This window comes from Panthera pardus, unplaced genomic scaffold, assembly GCF_024362965.1.
Source record: "Panthera pardus isolate Hobbes unplaced genomic scaffold, ASM2436296v1 HiC_scaffold_6, whole genome shotgun sequence".
NCBI classification, from domain to species: domain Eukaryota; kingdom Metazoa; phylum Chordata; class Mammalia; order Carnivora; family Felidae; genus Panthera; species Panthera pardus.
Window position 1 is genome coordinate 131,267,884 of NW_026526991.1, and position 21,909 is coordinate 131,289,792.

The 21,909-nt window shown below is 43.4% G+C and overlaps 1 protein-coding gene across 3 annotated transcripts in view; it reads right to left on the bottom strand.

Annotated features, from left to right (window-relative positions):
- Positions 1-21,909, bottom strand: part of CELF2 (CUGBP Elav-like family member 2) — an 832,193-nt gene that overhangs the window by 521,007 nt on the left and 289,277 nt on the right. Inside the window, exon 1 of one of the 3 annotated variants that reach the window (XM_019460824.2) lies at positions 3,306-3,432. The exons of the other annotated variants lie outside the window; for them this stretch is intronic. Coding sequence (XP_019316369.1) covers positions 3,306-3,358 — 53 coding nt within the window. The 5' untranslated portion in view covers positions 3,359-3,432. Of the gene's footprint in view, positions 1-3,305; positions 3,433-21,909 lie in introns of those variants that run through there. 3 annotated transcript variants of the gene reach the window in all.

Here is a 21,909-nt window from a genome sequence, read left to right on the forward strand (position 1 = left end):
AAGGCCTTTGGAGGGCTGCATTGCCAAAATTTGTAACACACACATTCCTAAAGCTGGGCCCCACCTTATCCACTTGTGCAATAATGTTAATAAGTTAACCACCCAAAACAATTTTTTAAGAGCACTCTTAAGAAATATTTCAATTTTAAGAGTCGGTGACTAATGCAGTTAAAGAAAAAGGAGAATAAACTTTAATAGCTGCATCAGAGAACATTTACAGAAGTACTTTACCATCTCTTGATTAAAAATAAAATTTAAACCTACAAACAGAAGAAAATATCACGGACAGACCCATAAAAATGTTCGTGCCCTTTCGTCTAGAAATCCTGGGAATTATTTGATGAAAGCAAAAAGCTATATGCACAGATCCTTCAGTAACCTTTCTCAAAATGTCACTCACTTCAGGAATCCTTTCCTGATGCTCCAGGTGGAAACACCGCCTTCCTCTGGAACCCCAGTAATTGCCTGTACCTTTCCCACAGCACTCGGTCTGTTTCACCTAGCCTCGTCTGCTCTGAACAACCAACTCCTTGCAGCCACCGTCTGCATCACCAGAACCTTTCTGACTTTCTAAGCACCCAGGACAGTGCATCACTATGGCGGTGGGCGGGGGGGGGGGGGGGGGGGGGTTGCTTGGTATGCTCTCAAAAGTCCTTCATGGAGTGGAACACCTTAGAATTCTTGCAAACAAATAAAGAATCTAAATACCAGCACAGGTACATGGACAATAAAGACTACATCCTGTTATGTTGTCCTTCAGTAGGAAAATAAAAACACTTTCTCCCTTTTTCTTACCCCTCAAAAAAAGTAAATGCTACCAACACATCACTAGTAGCTCAAGTGCACTATTTCCCAATAAATGAGTTGTAAAGAAACGCATATGCATAGGTATATTTTAAAGCTACAAGCACAGAGATGTTCATTGTGTTGTTGTTCACACAAGTGAAGGACTGAAAACGATCTAAATTTTCAACAAACAGGGTAATTTAGTAAAATATGGTACATCAACATCACCATGCTTTATCTAAACGTTGAAATTATGGTTATGAAGGGTAGGCAGAAGCATGGGAAGAAGTCTGATATTTAACTTGAGAAAGGGCAGATTATAGAACGGCACATACTCCATGAGGTACAGCACGTAGCACACGAAGTTCTAGAAAACAAGAGGTAAGGATTTTGAAGAAGAAAAGAAAATGAAGATTGGCCATTTTTTTCTTTTATTTGCTCTTTTCTATTATGTTGTTGCTTTTAAAAATAATAAAACTACACAAAAACGAAGGGAGAACTCGTACGAAGGAAATAAGTAACAGCTAATTAATACAAGATAAATGTCAGGAAACAGAGGGTCCCAGTAAGGTACGCACTTCTATTCCTTATTTGGGTCTTAGCTTGGTTCCAATGGAACCAATGGGGTTCCAATGGGGTTAGGTATTTGGGACAAATGGCATCATGGAAAACGACGTTTAATAAAAATCCCTCAATTTAACACTTTTAGATCTTAAAAACTGCCCGAAGTGGTTTTATTTGCTGGAAAATTGCACGTGGTGTCAAGTTAAATCTAAAATTCATTGTGAACTCTACCAAAGGGGTCAGTTTAGACCCAAGTAGGGGGGTGGAGGGATGCACGAACTCTGCCACTCTGAGCTCCATGGGTTCCGATTTCTCTGAGCCTCTGAGAGATGAAGAGGAGCAGAGACCTCAGCTCATAAACTGTTCTCATTTAGTTTTAGGGTCAGTTGAGCTTTTAATACTGGGTTTTCCAAGTTAGACTTGAGGAGGAGGAGGGAGAGGAGGAGGGAGAGGAGGGAGAGGAGGAGGGAGAGGAGGGAGAGGAGGAGGGAGAGGAGGAGGGAGAGGAGGAGGGAGAGGAGGGGGAGGGGGAGGAAGGAGGAGGAGGAGGGGGAGGAGGGGAGAGGAGGTGGGAGAGGAGGAGGGGGAGGAGAAGAGGGGGGAGGAGAGGAGAAGGGGGGAGGAGAAGAGGAGGGGGGAGGAGGAGGGGGAGGAGGAGGGGGAGGAGGAGGGGGAGGAGGAGAGAAGAGGAGGAAGGGGAAGATGGGGGAGGAGGAGGGGGAGGAGGGGGAGGAGGGAGGGGGAGGAGGGAGGGGGAGGAGGGAGGGGGAGGAGGGAGGGGGAGGAGGGAGGAGGAGGGGGGAGGAGAAGGAGGGAGGAGGGAGGGGGAGGAGGGGGAGGAGGGGGAGGAGGAGGGAGGAGGAGGAGGAGGAGGGAGGAGGAGGAGGGAGGAGGAGGGGGGAGGAGAAGGAGGGAGGAGGAGGGGGAGGAGGGGGAGGAGGGGGAGGAGGAGGGAGGAGGAGGAGGAGGAGGGAGGAGGAGGAGGAGGAGGGAGGAGGAGGAGGGAGGAGGAGGGGGGGAGGAGAAGGAGGGAGGAGGAGGGGGAGGAGGGGGAGGAGGAGGGGAGAAGAGGAGGGGGGAGGAGAGAAGAGGAGGGGGGAGGAGAGAAGAGGAGGGGGGAGGAGAGAAGAGGAGGGGGGAGGAGAGAAGAGGAGGGGGGAGGAGAGAAGAGGAGGGGGGAGGAGAGAAGAGGAGGGGAGGGGAGGGGGAGGAGGAGGGAGGAAGAGGAGGGGAGGAGGAGGGAGAGGAGGAGGAGAAGAGGAGGGGAGAGAAGAGGGGGAGGGGGAGGAGGGAGGAGGGGGGAGGGAGAGGAGGGGGAGAGGAGGGGAGAAGGGGAAAGGAGGGGGAGGAGGAGGGGGGAGGAGGAGAAGGGGAGAGGAGAGAAGGGGAGAGGAGAGGAGAAGAGGAGGTGAGGGGGAGGAGGAGGTGGGAGGAGGGGGAGGAGGAGGGGGAGGAGGAGGGGGAGGAGGAGAGGGAGGAGGGGGGAGGAGGGGAGAAGAGAAGGGGGAGGAGGGAAGAGGAGGAGGTCAGGGGAGGAACACAGTGTCTCCCCAGCCTGTCTCGCCAGAGGAGCAGGGATACCGTTTTCCGGAAGAAGTTCGCTTCCTTTCGAACGAAGTCCCAGAGAGTCGGACACAGCCAGGCTCACGGCCGCCCGGTCCCCCCCCCCCCCCCCCCCCCCGCCCCGAGCGCCCCGGGGCCGCAGACGCGGGGTGCGCGGGGGAGCCGGCCGGCGCCTCGGGAGCGCGGGCCCCTCGCGGACCCGCGCCCCCCCTCCTGCGGACGCGGCCTCCCCGCGCGCCCCGGCGTGTGCGGCGGGGCGGGCGGCGGGTCCCCGCCCGTCCCTCCGCCGGACCCGCGCGGGCGGCCCCGACGGCACCGGCTCGCCCGCGGGCCGCGAGGAACTTGGCCGAGAGCGGGGGGCAGCCGGGGGAGAGAAAGAAAAGCAGGCCTACCTTAAAACTTTCCAGTCTTTGAGTGGCTCCGAGTCGGAGATTAGGGACACCATGGTCTAAGGGCGGGAGGCGCGCGCAGAACGGGGGTGGGGGGGAGCGGGGCGAGGGGGAGCCGGCCTCGCGGCGGGCCGGGCGGCGGGGCGCCGGCTCTGCCCACTTCCCCGGCCGAGCGGCGCTCGCGCGCCCCGGCCGCTCTCCACCCCCACCGCGATCCCGCGCTATATTACTTCCCGGGCCCGGCTCATTTCTCCACACCACCTTTGAAAGCCCCTGTAATCTGCTCCAACTGATCAAATTTGACCTTTTTGTAGCCCACTTTATTCCAAGCACAGCTCTCGGTTAAATCTCTCTTTATTAACACCGTCCTCCTTGGCTTTCTTTTGGAACAAACACAGATCAAGCCTGAAGCCTCCAGACTTTACCAGCAATCATTTACAGATTACGGCGAGCTGCCTGCAGCCTCCTCCTCTGGGGCACTCCTCCTGTCTCTCGCAGATTTTGTGCTTTCATATTCCTAGTCAGAAGACTGGTTAGCTTTCTTTCTCTCCCCCCCCCCCTTTTTTTTTTGTGGCTTGGGTTCTGGGACACTAAGCATCCGGCTTAGAGCTTCCCTCAGAGGCTGTAACTACATGACTGTTAGGATTTGTTTTTTAAAAATAATTTGGAAACGGGCTGCTTAACAAGCTAGAATTTACTGTGTGTTTTCTGGCAGTGATTTTGCTACACCACTTTTTTTTTTTCTCCCTTCTTCGTCTTGTCTTCTCCTTTCTTGTGTTTGTAAATAACGTGAAGGGGGGCAGGTGTAGGATCTCTCTGAACATTAAGGGGGAAAGGGTGTGGGCTTTTCTCCCTCACGTTGTGTACCTTTTGTCCTTTATTTAATAAGCTGAACATCCTTTCAATAATCATCTGAAACCGTGCATAGCAGAAGTTAAAAACAAAAACAAAACCAAAAAATCGTGTATCAAGAACAAGATTATTTTCCTCTGGCATCTCCAGCCCTCCTCTCTGTGCTGATGTAGATTCTTTGTGAGCCTACGGATTCCTTATTTTTCTAAGCACTGCCTCTTAAGCCTGATTTTCTGCTTTCCCTGCGGTTCTAGCCTAAGCTCTTTCTGCCATCGTCACAGGTCTCTGGAGTTAGAAGACCTTCATATCATCCGGTACAGGGGGCTCCAGACCAGTGTCTCTCGGGCCACCAAGATTTTCCTCCTAGCTGCATTCCACATGAGCTTTACTTGATACTCTCTCTTTATGTCAAATTTCTCTTTTTTCTTACACTTATTTTAAAAGGAATTTTCAAGATCATTACCGTAAATGGAAAATCAGCTTCACTGTTCTAATGAAAGAATTTCCCCCAGACACGTAAAACTAAAGGCCCTTATCTGGGTCTTTTTTCTCTTGGTTGAAAAGGGAGTTTAACCAGTGTGAGTGGGGTAAGGATACACTTGCACCAACCGGGGACTTGCCCCACCAGGAAGAGTAAAGATTCATGGTACAATTCAATATTGTTTGTGATGACCTGACTACCAAAAATCGTCAGCCAAGAGGAAGGTTCCGTTCCAGTCTCTTGCCTTGAGGCAGAACATATCAAGAAAGAAAAGATCTCTATGCTTCCCTGAGTCTCCATAAGGAAAGATGACGGGACAGCTCTTGGAAACATCCTGCTGTTATAGTCAGGAATTTCTTCTAGTCAACTCGAGATGCTCCTCACAGCACTTTAAATCCGCTCCCCATCCCTCTTTTCTCCACAGACCCCATCCTTAAAATATTCAGCAGACGCTCAGCTGACATATGTTTGTTCTTCTATAGTTACATATACTTTCCTTAGTGGCTGTAAATGACTCGCTTCAGAAGTACAACCATCTTTATGCTAAAATTAAAAATTAGTTCATATCTTTTACCAAAATCATTGCCCCTTTGGGGCTTCATGCTTCTTCCTGGGCCGTATCCTTATACATAACATTATATGTATTATACTCATCATTATTACGTAGCGTAATAATGGGTAAACGTATACATAATGCTTCTAATCCCCAACCTTCACCCAATAGCATGTGTGCAGTGTACCTCCAAAAGGTTTCTAATGCTTAATTAATAAAATGTTTCTTCGTTTAGAAAGTTAGCAAGAGAAAAACAAAAGATTAGAATGAATTGTTACTGTGACTATAATGACATTGTCTTTTTATCATTAACCCACCAGACCCCTGAATTCAGATCTGGGGAAAGAAGAGAAAGGCGTCCTTAACTCTGGGAGTTCAGGGTTAATGGGTGAAAGGGGGAGGGACTTGGCTTCCAATCAAACCACAAAAGGACCAAAGCATGCTCATAAATTATGAAATAATGTTTTTAAGCTTAGTCCTTCCAGAAACTTTTTAAAGGCAGTAGAATCTTTCCTTGGCATTAAATCTGGCACCAAGTTCAAGTATAGAAAGAGATAAGAGTGAAAGTTTATTACGAGGTAGAAGGAACTGTTCTAATTTCTTTAGGGTTATTAACTCGTTCAATCCTCATAACTAACTTGCTAATGAGGTAAATTAGCAGTAGCACCCCCAGTTTGTTAATGCCAAGGAGGACATCTGCGCATGCGTGAAGTAAGCCAATGGTCTGAGCTCACAGGGCTGGTCACCTGTAGGGGGAGGTGTGGGATCTAGAAGGCGTGCCTTTGGACCAACTACTACAGGCGTGTCCTCCTTCTGGAGAGGAATATTCAAGCAGAGAACACCTGCAGGGGGGTAGGACTGGGGCTGGCTGGCGTCAGGTTAGGGATGGGTAAGAGGGGTTGTTTGAATTTCATGCTTTCACTCCCGGGGCTCCCTAGACAGACCCTGGCTTTCAGGGACACACTTTAAAATCCACATCCTGGAACTATTTGGTGGTGAGGGAGGTGAATAATCTTTTAAAGGTTGCATTGAGTCCAAAACAGGCTGAATATTTTGCTCTTCTCTTTCCTAATGTTGAGGACCACGTGTTTTCTTACATGCCCCCTAGAGTAATGGCAGATTCCTCCCCCCGCCGCCCCACCCCCAGTCCTCCAGGTACTATGTTCCTGATTCTGAACAGCTGCCCATCGTATGGATCCTTCCTACTAAGAAAAAGCCCATCAGCTTCATCTGTGGGGTGCTCACTAAAAACAAACCGACAAAAATACTGCCCTATTCAAAACTGGGCCAACTATTCACCTATAACTCAGGAAGAGCAATAATAAAATTTCTATACATAAAACATAAAAGGTTACGCTTCGCCTTGAGAAGACATGGGCCAAAAAATATAATCTTCCTCTCTGTCACCGTATGAACTACGAGATTTAATTTTACTTGCGTTCTTTTTCTCATATTTTGACACAATTACGCCTTTAAAAAATCAGATTATTTTGTCGTTGGTTATAATGGCTCATCAATAGTTGGCTGTTTGGAATGGTCCCTGTGTGTTAAAGACAGATTCAATCCACATAAAGCAGTGTTCATTAATTGTCCTACAATTACCAGCAAAAGACTCATCATTCTCCCATTCATAGAACTAATTTTCTCCCATTCATAGAACTAATTTCCTCTTTCCAGGTACAGAAACCAAAACCCAAATCCAAACAAAAAGCAACCCAGTTTTACCCAGGCCATAGTGCATCTCACATGGTTATGGTCAAAGCTGAGGATCTGTGGAAGCTCATCTTACATGTTAGAGGAGCAGGCTGCACCTGGGGCTGTGAGTTAGCTAAAGAAAAACAGAAAGTAGTCTTCTCCATCAGCTGGATGTTCGACTGGCTATTGAACAGAGGTTTGGAAAACAGGTGTGAGGTCTCAGGAAATTTCCCTCCCACAAAATGTGTAGCTTCCTGAGGGTCCAGAACTTACAAAGTACCAAAAATAATAATAAAAGCAGTTTCGCTAAGGGGTAAAGTATACATTTTTATGTCCTCTTTTTCATTCTGTGTGTCTCCTGATTCCTAGGAATATAATTATACTAATGTTTTCTTTTTCTTTTAGAAAGTCTTGCTTCGCACTCATTTGTTCCTAATTCTGTTACTTCCTGATAAAAAGAGTCTTTCACCTTCTGCTTGTCCCAAATTTTTCTTTTAATTATTTGCCAGCTCTGAACTTCTCCTCAAGTGGATAAGGTTCCTCTCTCCCTTTAAGAAACTGAAACGACTAATTGGAGATACAGTCTATTTCTGTAAAAGAACCTTTCCTGGTCTTGCTGATGTGCCAGAGTTTTAAAGTTGGCAGGTGGAATGAGTTCAACTCCAAGCACTTGCTCTTGACCCTGAAAATAGGATCCAGCTTTGCGTGCTTTTCATAGCAAACCTCAGTGTGGCGAATATCGTAGTCAGGGGTTGCCAGATAAAATATAGCACATTCTGTTAAAATTGGATTTCAGAGAAACAACGAGTACATTTTTAGTGGAAGTATGCCCCCCTCCCCAATACTGCATGGGACATACTTATAATAAAAAAATGATTTGCTTCTTTCCCGCTGAATGCCAACTTTAGCTATGCATCCTGTGTTTTTATTTCTTGCATCTGGCAACTACGCTAGACTGACTTTTAAACAAAAATAGCGAGATCACTGTGATTATTATTTTTCATTTATGGCTGTCTGTAAAGGCACCCTGATATTCAGTAAGGCATCGACATGCATGTATTTAAGTGTTCTTAAAGCTTTTCTATCGTATTAGTTGTTATAAGCCAAACATAAAAAGCCACATTTGAGATTGCTTTTTCCACAAAGCCGGGATATGACTGAAGTATGCTTGTATCTTGTTAGATATTGGATATCAATATTGGGAATTAGGAAATGCCACGCAGACTTCTTGCCTTAAGACAGGCTAGTGGAATGCATTTTTAACTGTTGGTAACATCGATATGCTCAGATGGACGGAAGCTGACGTTTTGTAAATTGGGCAGCGTGTCTCTATCGTATTTACTTTATACAGAGTGACCAGGCGGTGAACACAGCTGCTGTGTTTTGTTTTGCACTACGCACCAGCTCCCGCCGTACGAAATCTGTACCTGAATAGTTAACCATTAATCTTCAGTTACATAAAATGTGTATTCCACATATCTTCACATTAATGATGCCCATGGAGACAAACTTCCAAAGATGGTCGGTTTTTCTTCTTCTTCTTTTAAATAAATGAATCTAACTTGAATGGAATTTCAAGCTCTTCCACGTTTGCCTCCCGACACCTGATGCAATGAAGGGACTATGAACAGAGATGTGGGTATTGGTGCTACATCCATGACTTGAGAATTGCTGCTATGGGACACTAGGAAAAAAATGCTATTGTTTATTGTTTTAATTCTAAAGGGTCTCTGAAGAGACAGCTACAAAACCTGCTCAGGGTAGGGTAAGGCCAAATGTGTTACTCAGGGTCTACGCGCGTACTGAATATTTTCTACTGATGCAAAGGCCCTTCTAACAATTGGGAAGGAATGCTTTTTGTATTTGGAGTGGTAGTCAGCTGAACGGGAGAGCAAAATGGATTGGGGGGGGGGTGGGTCGAGAGTGGGGTCTTTGCCAGGCATATTTTACAAGTGAGAAAGGAAGAGAGGAGACTCACACCCAGCCGGCTGCTTTTCATGCCATGCAAAGGAATCACAGGCCAAATTTGATACATACGGTGGGAAAAAAGAAAATTCAAGCTTTAACTCCTGTACGGCCACAGAAGAGGAGATTTTCAAAGCTGCGTAATGTCCTTCTTTGAATTTCCCGTCTGCTTTTGTTAGGATTCACCGCTTACACCAACAGGGACAAACGAATGCCCAGAAGAAGGATGTATTGTTCAGACAGTCCCTGGATCCCAGGCCAGGGAATAAAACCTGTAACATTGATCTTATAATCTTGTTTTGTTTTTCTTTAAATGGCAGTTTCAGATTGCTCTGGTGTTTGTGTGCTTAAAGACAGGCCTCCTCAGTGGTTTTTAAAAGGGAAATCTGAGTTTTAGAGAAAAGCCACGCACAATTGCCAAGTTTTTCCAGTCAATGAGACAATGTCAGCATCTGCTCCTGGAGAAGGATGCCTAACCGGGAATATTGACCTTGAATCATTAAGAGGAAAAGATCAGCCTTTCACTATTATCCCTGAATCAAAACCAGCAGACCTAGGTGGAATTAGGTGTGCGCAAATTCACTTGAAGACACACATTAAAATACTTCATAACTTGTTAATTTAATTCAAAGTGGTTACCGCTACGACAAAAACATATTGAATGATGATTGATTGTGCAAAGTGTTTATTTGGCAATCAGAGGATTCATTAGCCTGCCAAAGCAGGCTCCTGTTTGCTAGGCAAGGCAGGAACTCTCTCCAATGGTGAAGAACCATGTTTCTTTCTCTTTTTCTTTCTTTCTTTCTTTTTTTTTTTTTGTTAGTTTCCAGTGCATTGTAGGCCAATACTTTTGTAAAGTGTGATAAGATTGAATTACTAGAAAAAATTAAACACAGCAGAGTCACACAAAAGTATAAACCCCATTTTTAAATTACTGAATTAGTAGACATAAAATTATTCTTTAAAAACGCTATGTGTATTTAAACTCTTCCTCTCAATTACTACAATTTTTTTTATGTTTATTTATTTTTGAGAGAGAAAGAGGGAGAGAGAATCTGAAGCAGGCTCCAGGCTCTAAGCTGTCAGCACAGATCCTGAAACGGGGCTCCAACCCACAAGCTGTGAGATCGTGACCTGAACCAGAGTTGGATGCTTCACTGACTGAGCCACCCAGGCGCCCCATTACTCTTAATTATTATAAACTTTGTTTACACTTTGTTATGATCTACAACCTGCATTGCTCTGTTTTTCACACTCTGAGGAGTACTGATGAAAAGTATTCTACAACAATTATTTAAAAAAAGATTTTTAGATACTTTCAAACAAGACTTTTAGGGTCTGTATTGAATAAAGCCCTGTATGATCTAATGTGAGTAGAAACCACATCCATTTATATTGTTGATGAAATAAAAGAAATACACCAAACTCTTCTAGTAAAAAATTAGAAATGAAAATCAATTAACTTAGTAGCCAATTGATGCCAAAGTTTCTTAAAGTCACCATTTTCTGAGAAATTTTCAAATCACTTATAATTACATTAATGCTTTAAGAACTGGGACTCGAGTTCACTGAAAATAATTCTTTGTTGACTGGCAAGTTTGGAAATTACTAACTGCCTGTGACACAGCTCCAAGTGGTTCCTCTAATTCCTATTTTATTCTTCATTAGAGAGAGGAAAACAAAACACAGCTGCCAGTTTGTCACAATTTAAGATATCTCAATATATGAAAATCCAAATGTACTTCCCCAAAGATCATTTAGATTACAACATATTTGGAGGGGTTCCTTAATATATTTAATTTCCTCTGGTGTACCTAAGCATTTTTTTTAGATCACTAAACAACTGAGACAGAGTTATAAAGTAGAAAGGCCTGGAAGTGAAAATTCGAGGAACACTGTATTGATTTCACAAACCCACAGCACTTCCTGTGTACCAGACGCTGTTCTTAAGTCTTTACAAAAATTAACTCACAAAGTCCTTTTAACAACCTATGGGGCAGACTCTCTTTTCATCTTCATTTTACAGGTGAGGAAACTAAGGCACAGAGGGGTAACTGATCCCAATAGTGAGTGAGGGGAGAGAGGGTAACCGATTGCAGTAGTCAGTGGGTGGCAGAGGTAAGATATGACACTCACTGGTCCAGCTTTGGAGTCACTCTCTTTCCATACACAGCAGGTGTCTTGTAACTGACAATCAGAAAGAGGGGTAAAGCAGTTTTAAGTCATGAATATAATTTAACTGGACAATTAAACTAATGAGCATGGCGATTTCAGTAAGGCTTTCCCATGGACATATCTGATTCATAAATCAAGGCAGAAAGCAGAAACCATAGGGTTATTCTCAGCTCTCTGAAGATTCACTGAATGCTCATTCACCTCCCTTTAAAAACCACTTCTCTCTATGTCCTTTCTGAGTAAGATGACTATAGTAATATAATGACCACTCGGTCGCCTTCATACTTTTCCTTGGTCAACATCCATCTCTAACTGGTCCTATACAGGAGAAAATAACCCCTGCTTCCACCCTCATATGTGTCATTTATATATACTCTACCAAAGCAAAAATGTACATATAAAATCTCTTTAAGAACCCAGAAATAGAAGTTAAAATACAATGAGATACAGTGTTTTACTCATCAAATTGGTAAACATCTTTAAATGATTATATGTGATGGCAGAATGAGGTACAATTAAATGGGCCCATTCATATATGGCTGCTGAATGTTTAAGCCACTGTCAAGAAAGCCATTTGATTAAGAAGTGACAGAAATTAAAAAAAAATATTCTTACTACTTGACCCAGAAATTTTACTTCTAAAAGTTTTTATTTTTAATATTCATGTAGAGGAATATTGACTGAAATACTAATGATATTAATGAACTATCAGAGGCAACCAGAATGGCCAACAATTTAAGGTACATTAAAACTATATGTGGGGCGCCTGGATGGCTCAGTCGGTTAAGAAGCCAACTTCGGCTCAGGTCATGATCTCACGGTCCATGAGTTCGAGCCCGGCGTCGGGCTCTGTGCTGACAGCTCAGAGCCTGGAGCCTGTTTCAGATTCTGTGTCCCCCTCTCTCTCTGACCCTCCCCCATTCATGCTCTGTCTCTCTCTGTCTCAAAAATAAATAAACGTTAAAAAAATTAAAAAAAAAATAAAACTATATGTGTATTTAATGTTAGAACTATAAAATGGGATATTATGAAGCCATTAAAACCATGCTTTGGTGGATGACAGGCTTTCAAAATAAGTGAAAAATGCAGGGCATAGCATGTTATATAGAACATATGATCGATACTTTGTCAACTCAATTGCCAACAGTCCACAGAGATATCACAGTGAGTAGAGGCATCAGGGAAGATGACCCGTGAAAATGCAGCAATCTTGCTTTCTCCAGTGTTTCTGGAATATTGTCTTCTTGATCTAGCTTTCTCTTTTACAATTATGTAATCTCCTCCTACTACCCATTTCTCTTTTCCCCACTCTTATTGAAGACCAGACACAGAAAAATCTACCAACACTGTAAAAATGAGTAATTACTGGCAATGGAAATTCAGCAATATTGAGAAACAGCGTGCAGAAGAGGGGTGTTTGGCCGGCTAGAGAGACGAGCCTCTGAGGACAGAAGTCCTGTCCAATCTGTTCTAGCACTTTCTTCAAGGATAATAGAAATCTTATTTTTTTAGGTGAATTCTGACTTTAGTTGTTGACTTAATATTTTACACACACACACACACACACACACACACACACACACACACAGACACACACACACACACACACCCTGCGACTGCAAGAACCCAACAAAACACACTGAGAGACTTCCCAATTTGTGACTTCCAACATCCACACTTATGTGCACGAATGCAAAAACAACTGGAAAGAAACCTACAAAAATATTACTAGTGCAGTTTCCGATAACACTGGGTATATTCAGGGTGGTATGGCTGTGGACAACTAGCATAATTTCAGTTTATTTTTTACACCTTTTCTATTTTCTAAGTTCTCTCCATGTGTTTCTTTTTATAATCAGAGAACCATGACCTCTCATATTATTTTATCTATTTAGTAATTCCTTTTAGGGGATCTAGAGTAGTTCTTTTTTTAACAAAATGCACAGTCCTATTTTGCAGTTTGTCTCTGATCTTATATTTCTAGATACGTCCACACATCTACATGGTTATAGGTCATGTTCTTATTTATGAAATCATTACTTCTAAGCCATCAGAAGCTTCTTTGAAAGACAGGGGTCTAAAACCTTGTCTCATTTTTTGCTCCTTGGTGGCTGATTTATCATCATTTTCTGCCTAAAATCAGCTGCATTTTTCTTTTCTCCGTTAAATCACATCTAACCTTTTCAATTACAGCTAGGTGATGTTAAGCAATTTTCTAATCCAGTGGTAGAGACCACTGATGGTAGGATTTGGGCAGTTCACTGGCCAAAGTGCCTTTTGTTATTTAAATTATTAGGGCATTCCATAGCTGTTTGGACAGGCATGGCTTTTGGAACAGAAAAGAAAGCTTTAAGGTTTATGTGAGCACAGCCACCTCCCTCACACATGCTTCTCTGGATAGTCAGTCACCTTAACAAAAGGGGATTAAAAAAGGAAAAAGGAATGTAGCTAGCAAGTACTCACTCTAGGAAAAAAGAATGTAACAGGCTCAGCCGATTGAGGGTTATGATAAAATAACTGGCGAAAACTACAAAGTCCTCTCTTTATGTAGGGACAAAGCATGCTTTTCACAAAGCTCAAAACAAATTAATTACAGAATTACGGCTGCACACATACAGTAATCCGTATTCACCACCCCCTCCGGGGGTCTTATGCTTAAAGGGTGAGGCTTCTTGGAAACAAGCTTGTTTGACCATTTCTCTTGTTTACAGAGCTTGTAGCTTATGAAAATTGGGAAAACAGAGAGAAAAAATCTGGATTTCATTTTTAACCAGCCATTGTTTTTCTAATTCCTCTATTTTACTGAAAGCATATTGTGTTTTTAGAAAGTATTAAATGAAAAGAGAAAATGAAAATTGTTCACCTCATTATAGAATAAAAACAAGTGTATCTTAGCCATTAGGCTGACATTATTGGATCAGGAAATAGAGTAATTCATTTTCAAAGAAAGGTTTGATAGAACCTTGTGTGTGTGTGTGTGTGTGTGTGTGTGTGTGTGTGTGTGATATCAAACCTTAAGGGCTTTCTTTCCACTGAAGCATTAAAAAGTGAGAATTCTGATTTCTTCTTGACAACGTTTAAATGAATGTGTCAGTTGACAATTACAAATGCAAGGGGAAACTTTTGGTAAGTGAATATTTAACATATTTTAAAGTTACAACATAAACCACATAACGTGGTTCTTGCCTCATTTTGTCCATGGTTTTTCTCTACAAAGTAGGCGTCCCAAATCACTCACCTTAAAACTTGAAAAGTTTTCTGAGATGAGTTCTCTATGAAAATGAGGGTAGATTACTCTATGGCCTTTCCTTTAATGTGTGTGTGTGTGTGGGGGGGGATTTAATAACATAATCCATACAGGCAAATAGAGGTCAAAGGAGTAGCAGGTTAGTATTTTCTATAGGGGCAGAGGGCCCAGAGGGGTTAAATTCACTGTCTATGATTTTCACTTTGCTTAATAGGAAAATGCTTCTTGTTCCTACCGCACATTTGACCTCCTGTGACCTCCTGAAAATAAGGTTAGGCCATTTATTTCCTGTTAATTTGATTTCCATTCTTTGAGTTGAATCACAGAGTACAGAAAACTTGTCAGAGCAGATTGAGAAATATGGAAGTACTTCAAGGGTATCTGCTCTGTAACGTCCTTTTAAAAGAATTAACCTTTCATAAAAAGTGGGTTTTTTTGTTCTTTTTCCAGATGAATCACAAGCTATGACTGAGACCTTCTCATCATCCAGATCTAAGTTTTATGATTGGCCAACATGCTTTTGTGATGTGGTAGCTTAGGGTCATTTATGTCACCTTTTCTAAACACCCAACATGACCAGAAATCTGTAAGTTGACAGTCAAAGGAAATGTTTACTCCTTTGGGCCAAGCACTTTATATGCATTATCTCTTTTAATTGCTCACATAAATACTATGAGGTATGTATTCTTATCACCCATTTCACAAAGAGGAAGTGGAGGCAAGTCCAAGGTAGCACGGCCATTAGAGGGCGGAGCACAATTCTGGCTCACTTGTGGCTGAGTCCAGAGCCTATGTTTGACCGGTGGTTCTCAATCTTGGCTTGGAGTTTTAAAATCTCAATGTGCAGGACACCCACCAGATGAGGGGTGAAATGGAATCTCTGGTGGCAGCATTACCCAGGCATCAGTGTTTCTAAAAACTTGCAGCTGATGCGAATGTGCAGGGCGGGCTGATACCCCTGTACTACAGGGACGACTTTATCAGTCACCCCAGCTAGTCAAGACAAGGATTGGCTGCAATTCAAACTTGAGCCAAGTACATAGGGAGGTTTTAGGAATCGTCATTTTACATTTGAGAGTAACCCTTCATAATGGTTTAGACATGCAAATACAGTGGAATTTGACTTGAAAAAGTTAAAATTATATAATTAAGTGCTTTCAATTTTTGCTATAAGCATTCACGGATCTTAGCCTGCCCCTATGGAATCAGGCAGGAGAAGTGAGGGCATGTGGAAGAGGGGTGCCCACACATAAGCCTCCCATACAGGTGATGTGGGTCCAAGTGTGTCTGGCTAAATATCTCAGGCCATCTAAACCCCAGAAACCTTCCCAAAGGCAGCAAGTTTGAGGTCATGACCTCCCGTTCTTATTTTGCTTGAGAACAGCCCCTGCTGGAGACTGAATAGATTCTTGCTTAGAACTTCAGCTACAGGGCATTTCAGGTCTTCCAGAAATAATAATGTATTAGTTTCCTGGGGCGGCCATAACAAAACACCACAAACTGAGTAGCTGAAACAATAGACACGTATTGTCTCACAGTTCTGGAGGCTAGAGTCTGAGATCAAAGTGTCCTCAAGGTTGGCTCCTTCTGAGTGCTCAGGGAGAAGCTGTTCCAGGCCTTTCCCCAACTTCTGGTAGCCTCAGGCGTTTCTTGGCTTATAGATGGCTGTCTTTCTTTATGTGTCTCTGCCTCTGTGTTCAAATTCCCTCTTTTTGTAAGGACATAGTTCTATTGGATTAGGGGCCCACCCTAATGACCTCATTGTAACTCCATCACCTACAGAGACCTTATTTCCACAGGTACTGAGTGTTGGGACATATCCAGGGGGTGTGTCTTTCACGGGGACACAATTCAGCCTGCAACACATACTGTCTGCCAACTGAAAGAAATTATCACTCACCAGAAATTGTGAAAATCCCCAATGAGAGAAAATTTCTTAATTTTCTGAAAGAATATAAGAAGTATACCGTGAATGTGTAAAGCATCAAAAAAAATTTTTTTTAACATTTATTTATTTTGAGACAGAGAGAGACAGAGCATGAGCAGGGGAGGGTCAGAGAGAGAGGGAGACACAGAATCCGAAACAGGCTCCAGGCTCTGAGCTGTCAGCCCAGAGCCCGATGCAGGGCTCGAACTCACGGACTGAGAGATCACGACCTGAGCCGAAGTCGGACGTCCAACCGACTGAGCCACCCAGGCACCCCTATGTAAAGCATTTTAAAGCTTAGGAAACATCCTCTTAGACACTCTAACTCATGGCCCTCACAGAAGCCCTTCACATTTACTAAATAAATGTAAAATCAAAGAGTTCAAGGAACACTTTGGGGCCACAGAACTAATAAAGCCAGTGGGGCGGGGGGAGTCCATGTTTGAAGCTCAGTCATCCAACCCCAAAATCTACTGCTCTCCTCAAATAAATTAGGATGGCTGGGAAACCTCAGATTGACAGAGTTGATGTCACAAAGAACCTGAATGGAACCGGACTGCAAAAAGGCAAAGGAAGCCGAACATATTTCCCCTCCGGGAACAGAGTATTCAAGATGAGACGCTGAGAGGAAAAAAAGGAAACTCAATGCCACTAGTTTATGGGCCTTCCCATAAATACTGGTCACTGGCAAGAGGACAAAGACACTGAAGACTCCCCCTTTTGGTAAGTGGGTTCATTTTCACAAAATGCTTTCTTTGATGGAATTGCTTGATTTCTTAGTGTTTCTGTCATGAGTCAAGAAGAGCGGAATGTTTGATCAACAAGGCATATTGTACCTTGAAGCATGCGGAGCCCTCAGTGGAATAGTTACTCAGAGTCTTTAACAACCCCAACTTAATACCTATTGACAAATTGAACTAATCAGAGTTGTGTTGATGTGTAAGATTCTAGATAACGGTGTCACTCACAGAAACCCTTTCATATGTTGGAGGCCACAGATGTTAGAGATCCTTGGCTTTTGAAGGTTCCCTCTGTTAGCAAACCACTTCTCAAATCAGGAAGGGGAGAGACTTCCGGAGTAACGGATCTGTACTGCCCATGTGGCAACATGGAGAAGCACTGGGTGTCTCTCCTCTTAATAAAAATGCCCACAGTAATTGCCTTCAGGAATCTTTTATTCTTATTCTTGACAGATGTTCCTATGTACAGAATTTGGGTGGGGCTGGGGACCTCCACAAAATGGCTATTTGGCTGTTGATTCTGTATTAAAACAAAACAAAATAAACAACAAACAAAAGAGCCAGAGGATTTCAATCGTATCAGTATATGTCCAAAGATACGACTTACGAGGCACTTTCCCCAAAGAAAGTATGCTTATCCCTGTTGAGAAAAACAGAAGAGAGCAAAACAAAACAAAAACACAAAACCCTCTACTATCAGAAATATCAGGACTAACCGGGCACAGAATGTCAGAACTCACCTCTCTCTACCTCTCTTCCCATCTTATCTGTAACCAGCTTCACTCTCTCATCCTCTTGTAACTCCCAGTAATGACCACACTTTTCCCCAGGGATCCACCAATATAGGCCGTTAAGCGGGACATCATAGACTGGAAAGTTGTCAGTTTTCTTAAATATCATTCAGGCCAATGACCATTTTACAGGGAAAAAAAAATTCTAATAAGGAGGCAGAGCTTAGATCAGTGATTCTCAACATGCCTGCACTTTAGAATATCTTGGGGAAACATTTAGAAATACGAGTGCCTAGACCTTACCCCAGAATATTTAAATTCAAAGATCTTGAAATGAAGCCATGCGCGCTTGCTTGAAAAATCTCAGATGAATCTGATGATGATGGAAGTATGGGAACGACTGGGCTAGACGGGCCTGATTGTTCAATTTGTAGCAACAGATCTGTGACCAGTGCTTGCTAACAGAAAGCTTCACACTGCCGTGCTCCAAGCTGGAGCAAGGGGTCAGAGAAGAGAGAAAGGACAGGAGGAGGAAGAAGAAAAGAGCAAATCAGAAGAAGAAGGAAGGGGAGACTGGGAGTTTCGTAAAGGTGGAACGGAAGGGGCCTGCTGTTCCTCTGGTCAGCCCCTGGCTCGAGTGAGGCTTTTATGTTTGCAAAGCCTGTGGCACCATGCTCTCCTTCCGATGGGCCATAGATTGCAGTTACTTAAGTGACTATGTTGGAAAAGACTATGGCAGAGAAAATAGGGCTAAACCAGCCTAAACATTTCTAGCTCCTAAGTATCAAGCCTACTTTTTAACTACAAACCTTAGCGCTATTCTACGACATGGGAGAGTCAACACACAGAACACAGTTTGTAAACCCACAAAACGAATATTAGTTGCAGAGCTGACACAGCGTGGGTAGGTGAAAAAAAAGGTGAAGGAAGAAACAGTGACTTGCTCTTGGTCAAATGCACACTATCCTGCTCTTTCCAGACGCTTCTCCCCAGGGTCTGCACTCAGTGTCCTCCTTGATTCCTCTTTGTTTGCACTTTTTATGTTGACCCTCAGTGAAAGTAGTATATATCCAAGTTATAAGTTGGTGGAATCATCAGCCAGGCCTGATGCAGGAACCAACTGGTTATCAAGATCTGTTGTCTACCTTCACATCTAAGCACAAATGTCATCTCTTCCATGGAGCCTTTCTGGACTCCCAGCAAGGAGTTTAGTTGTTCCCTCCAGTGTTCTCCTTGCCCCATAAATGTATCTCTACTAGAATCCACAGCACCATAATTACTTGTCTCCTGTCTCTCTCCCCAGCAGACTGAGATTCTTGGAGTTCTTAACTGTGGCTCATTTTTGGTACTAAAACATGTCTTCACTCATTTATTCTTCTCACATTTATTTACTGATCACCATTATCAGCCAGACTCTGTGTTCTGGGCAAAGCATGTTATGGTCTAGTTAGAGAGATCAACAAATAAATAGGTGATTGCTAATCAGAATAGTAAGTGGACCAATACAAATCTGAGTTCATAACTCAGATGTGGAAGAAATAAGTTTTTATTTTTTCTTTAACTCAGCTTTATTTTTTGAAGTTCCTATATCACCAGGGCAGCTCAGCTCTCAGTTAATTTATAAAGTCTCCTCCCTTTCCTAGCTTTGGTCTAAGTTCTGGGAGCTTACAATTTACTAAGGTTTTGGAAGCAGGAGGGTCACCTGATACTTAAGCATCTGTGCAGGCATGTGTTTATTTGGACATCCATGCAGAAAGGCAACAAGTCATCTCACATTCTTACCCACCTGAGATGGCTTCCTCTTTCAGGTCATTGTATTTGCATAATATTCCTGTTGAATCTTCCCTGGGAACTTAACCTCACTGGTGAGGTTATCCTACCATGCTGGTAGGATAGACACTCCATGCTCCAACACCCTTGTCCCCTCTCTAGTCTCATAAAATCAATCATAGTTTTGCTGCTACTATGCTGGGCTCTTTCAAAAAAAGGAAAAAAAAGGAATACAGGGTCCATTTCTCCTGGACCCAGCTGTGCCAATATCTACTATAACCAGGAAGAAGATTTGTTTGATGGTGGTCTAAATAGAGAGGGGGATGCTTGCTTTTCTACATCACTCAAAAACATGGTGGATGGTGCTATGATTGGAGCATATGAGAGGGGAAGACTGGGGTTGGAGGTGGGGGCTGAGTTTGATGAATTCTTGCAGGAGGTAATTCCAGGCTGAGAGCTAAGTTGACAAAGAGAAAAGAAGTGTAACCCAAAGACTCGTGTGCAGGAAGAGAGAAGAGCACTGCAGGAAGTGAGAGTACAGGTAGCCTAGGGACTGCCAATAGTTTGTTATGGTCGGAGCATGGACTTTGAGGCAAGGAGTGATAATCAGTTTGGAGCAGGGTAGGCGGCAACCAGATAATGAAGGGTTATGAAGTCATGCTTAGGTGTTTTGGTTCATCCTCAAGGAAAAGGGGCCTGGGGTAGAGGGTCACTCACAGGAGATAGTGTGATTGGGTTGCACTTTAGAAATATCACCCTAAGTGCAGTTGAGAGAAGCAATACCTGAGGGAGTGAGACTGGTTATGAAGCATGGCATTGACACAGGCAGGAGATGAGAGAGGGTCAAATCAGGGCACTTATGGTGGGCATAGAGGAGAGTGGGCATAATGGAAAGATGCTATGAAGGGAGAATCAGATTGAACTGAGCCAACCATCAGATATTGAGGGTGATGGAGAGAGAGGATTCAGATGTGACGGCTCTGACTCTAGCTTGAGCAACTTGTTAGAGGGGGTGGTATTCTTTAAGATAAAGAAGTGTAGAAGGAGGCACTGCCTTGGAGAAATGCTTATGAATTCAGTTTGGGGTACAGTGAACTTGTACATGGACACATCCATGTGAGAATGCAAAAGGGCCAACTACACACATGGAACCAGAGCCTGGGAAAGAGGTCTGGGCTAGAGCTAAAACTTGGGTATCATTATCATAGAGATGTATTTGAAGTTTGTGCAGTGGAAGATATTTTCTTGGTTGAGTGTGTGAAGCAAGGAGGAATTAGGGCCTGGAACACATTACGAGTAAATGGAAAAGAGAATCCCACAAAAGACACTGAGAAGTCAGGAAGAGACTAGGAATAAAATTCCAGAGAGAGGATGCCATGGAACTTAAGGGAAGAGAGGATTTTAAGAAAGAGACAGGGTGATTGGGCCAAACGCCATGGGGAGAAGGGAAGAGAATGGGATGACCTTTGCCAGATCATTGTCAGAAGAACAATGGAAACAGAGCCAGAGGTCAAGGAGTCAATGGGATAAAAAGAAGTCATCATTAGATCTGTGGAGCACCTGCTTAAAACCCCTCATTGGTCTCCCATCAAATTTAGGATAAAACCTGAAATCCTCTACAGGATCTAAAAGGCCCCCAGGATCTATTCCTTGCCCATCTCTATGACTGCATTGTCCCTACTTTCTCCCTTGACCACTCCTAGAGCTACAGGGCCTCCTTTCTGCCCTTCACACACACCAAGCTCATTCCTGTTCCAGGGCCTTTGCATTTACTCCCTCTTTGTTCAAATGCTCTCCCCCAGATATTTTCAGGCTTGTCTCCTTGTATTTCAGGTCTTAACTCAAAAGTCCCCCCACGCCCAGAGCCCTACCCTAAGCAATCTAGACAGCACACACACCACCACCCATTCACTGCCCCCTTTTACCACACAATCCTATTTGAGCTTCTTCATGATGTGTATCAGTTCTCCATATTTTCATATTCATTTATTTCTCTATATTTACTTTATGTTTCCTTCCATGAAATGTACATTCCTTGAAGTCAGGGACTCCATCTACTGTGTTTGAAATTATACTTCCAATGCTAAAACAGTGCTAACTAAGTGTCCAATGATTATGTCTTGGAAGTGTTAGCAACACAGAAAGAAAATTCTTTTAAAAAGTTACCGGACAGGAGCTTGGGAAGAAGACAGAGTAGGAGGATGCTGAGCTCACCCTGTCCCATGTTTACAACTAGATAGCATCCACATCCCAAGTCAATAAACTGGAGAGTGATCCAAAGACTGGCAAAACAAATTCCACAACCACATATAGAGAAGAAGTTGCATCTGGAAGGTTAGGAAGGTCAGAAAGGTGGAGGGAGGTTGCCTACAGGAGGTAGGGAGCTCTGTGCATGGAGAAGGCAGAGAAACGGGCCTTCTCACCAGGAATCTCACATGGGGAAGACTAATCCCCATAATGTTTGGCTTCAA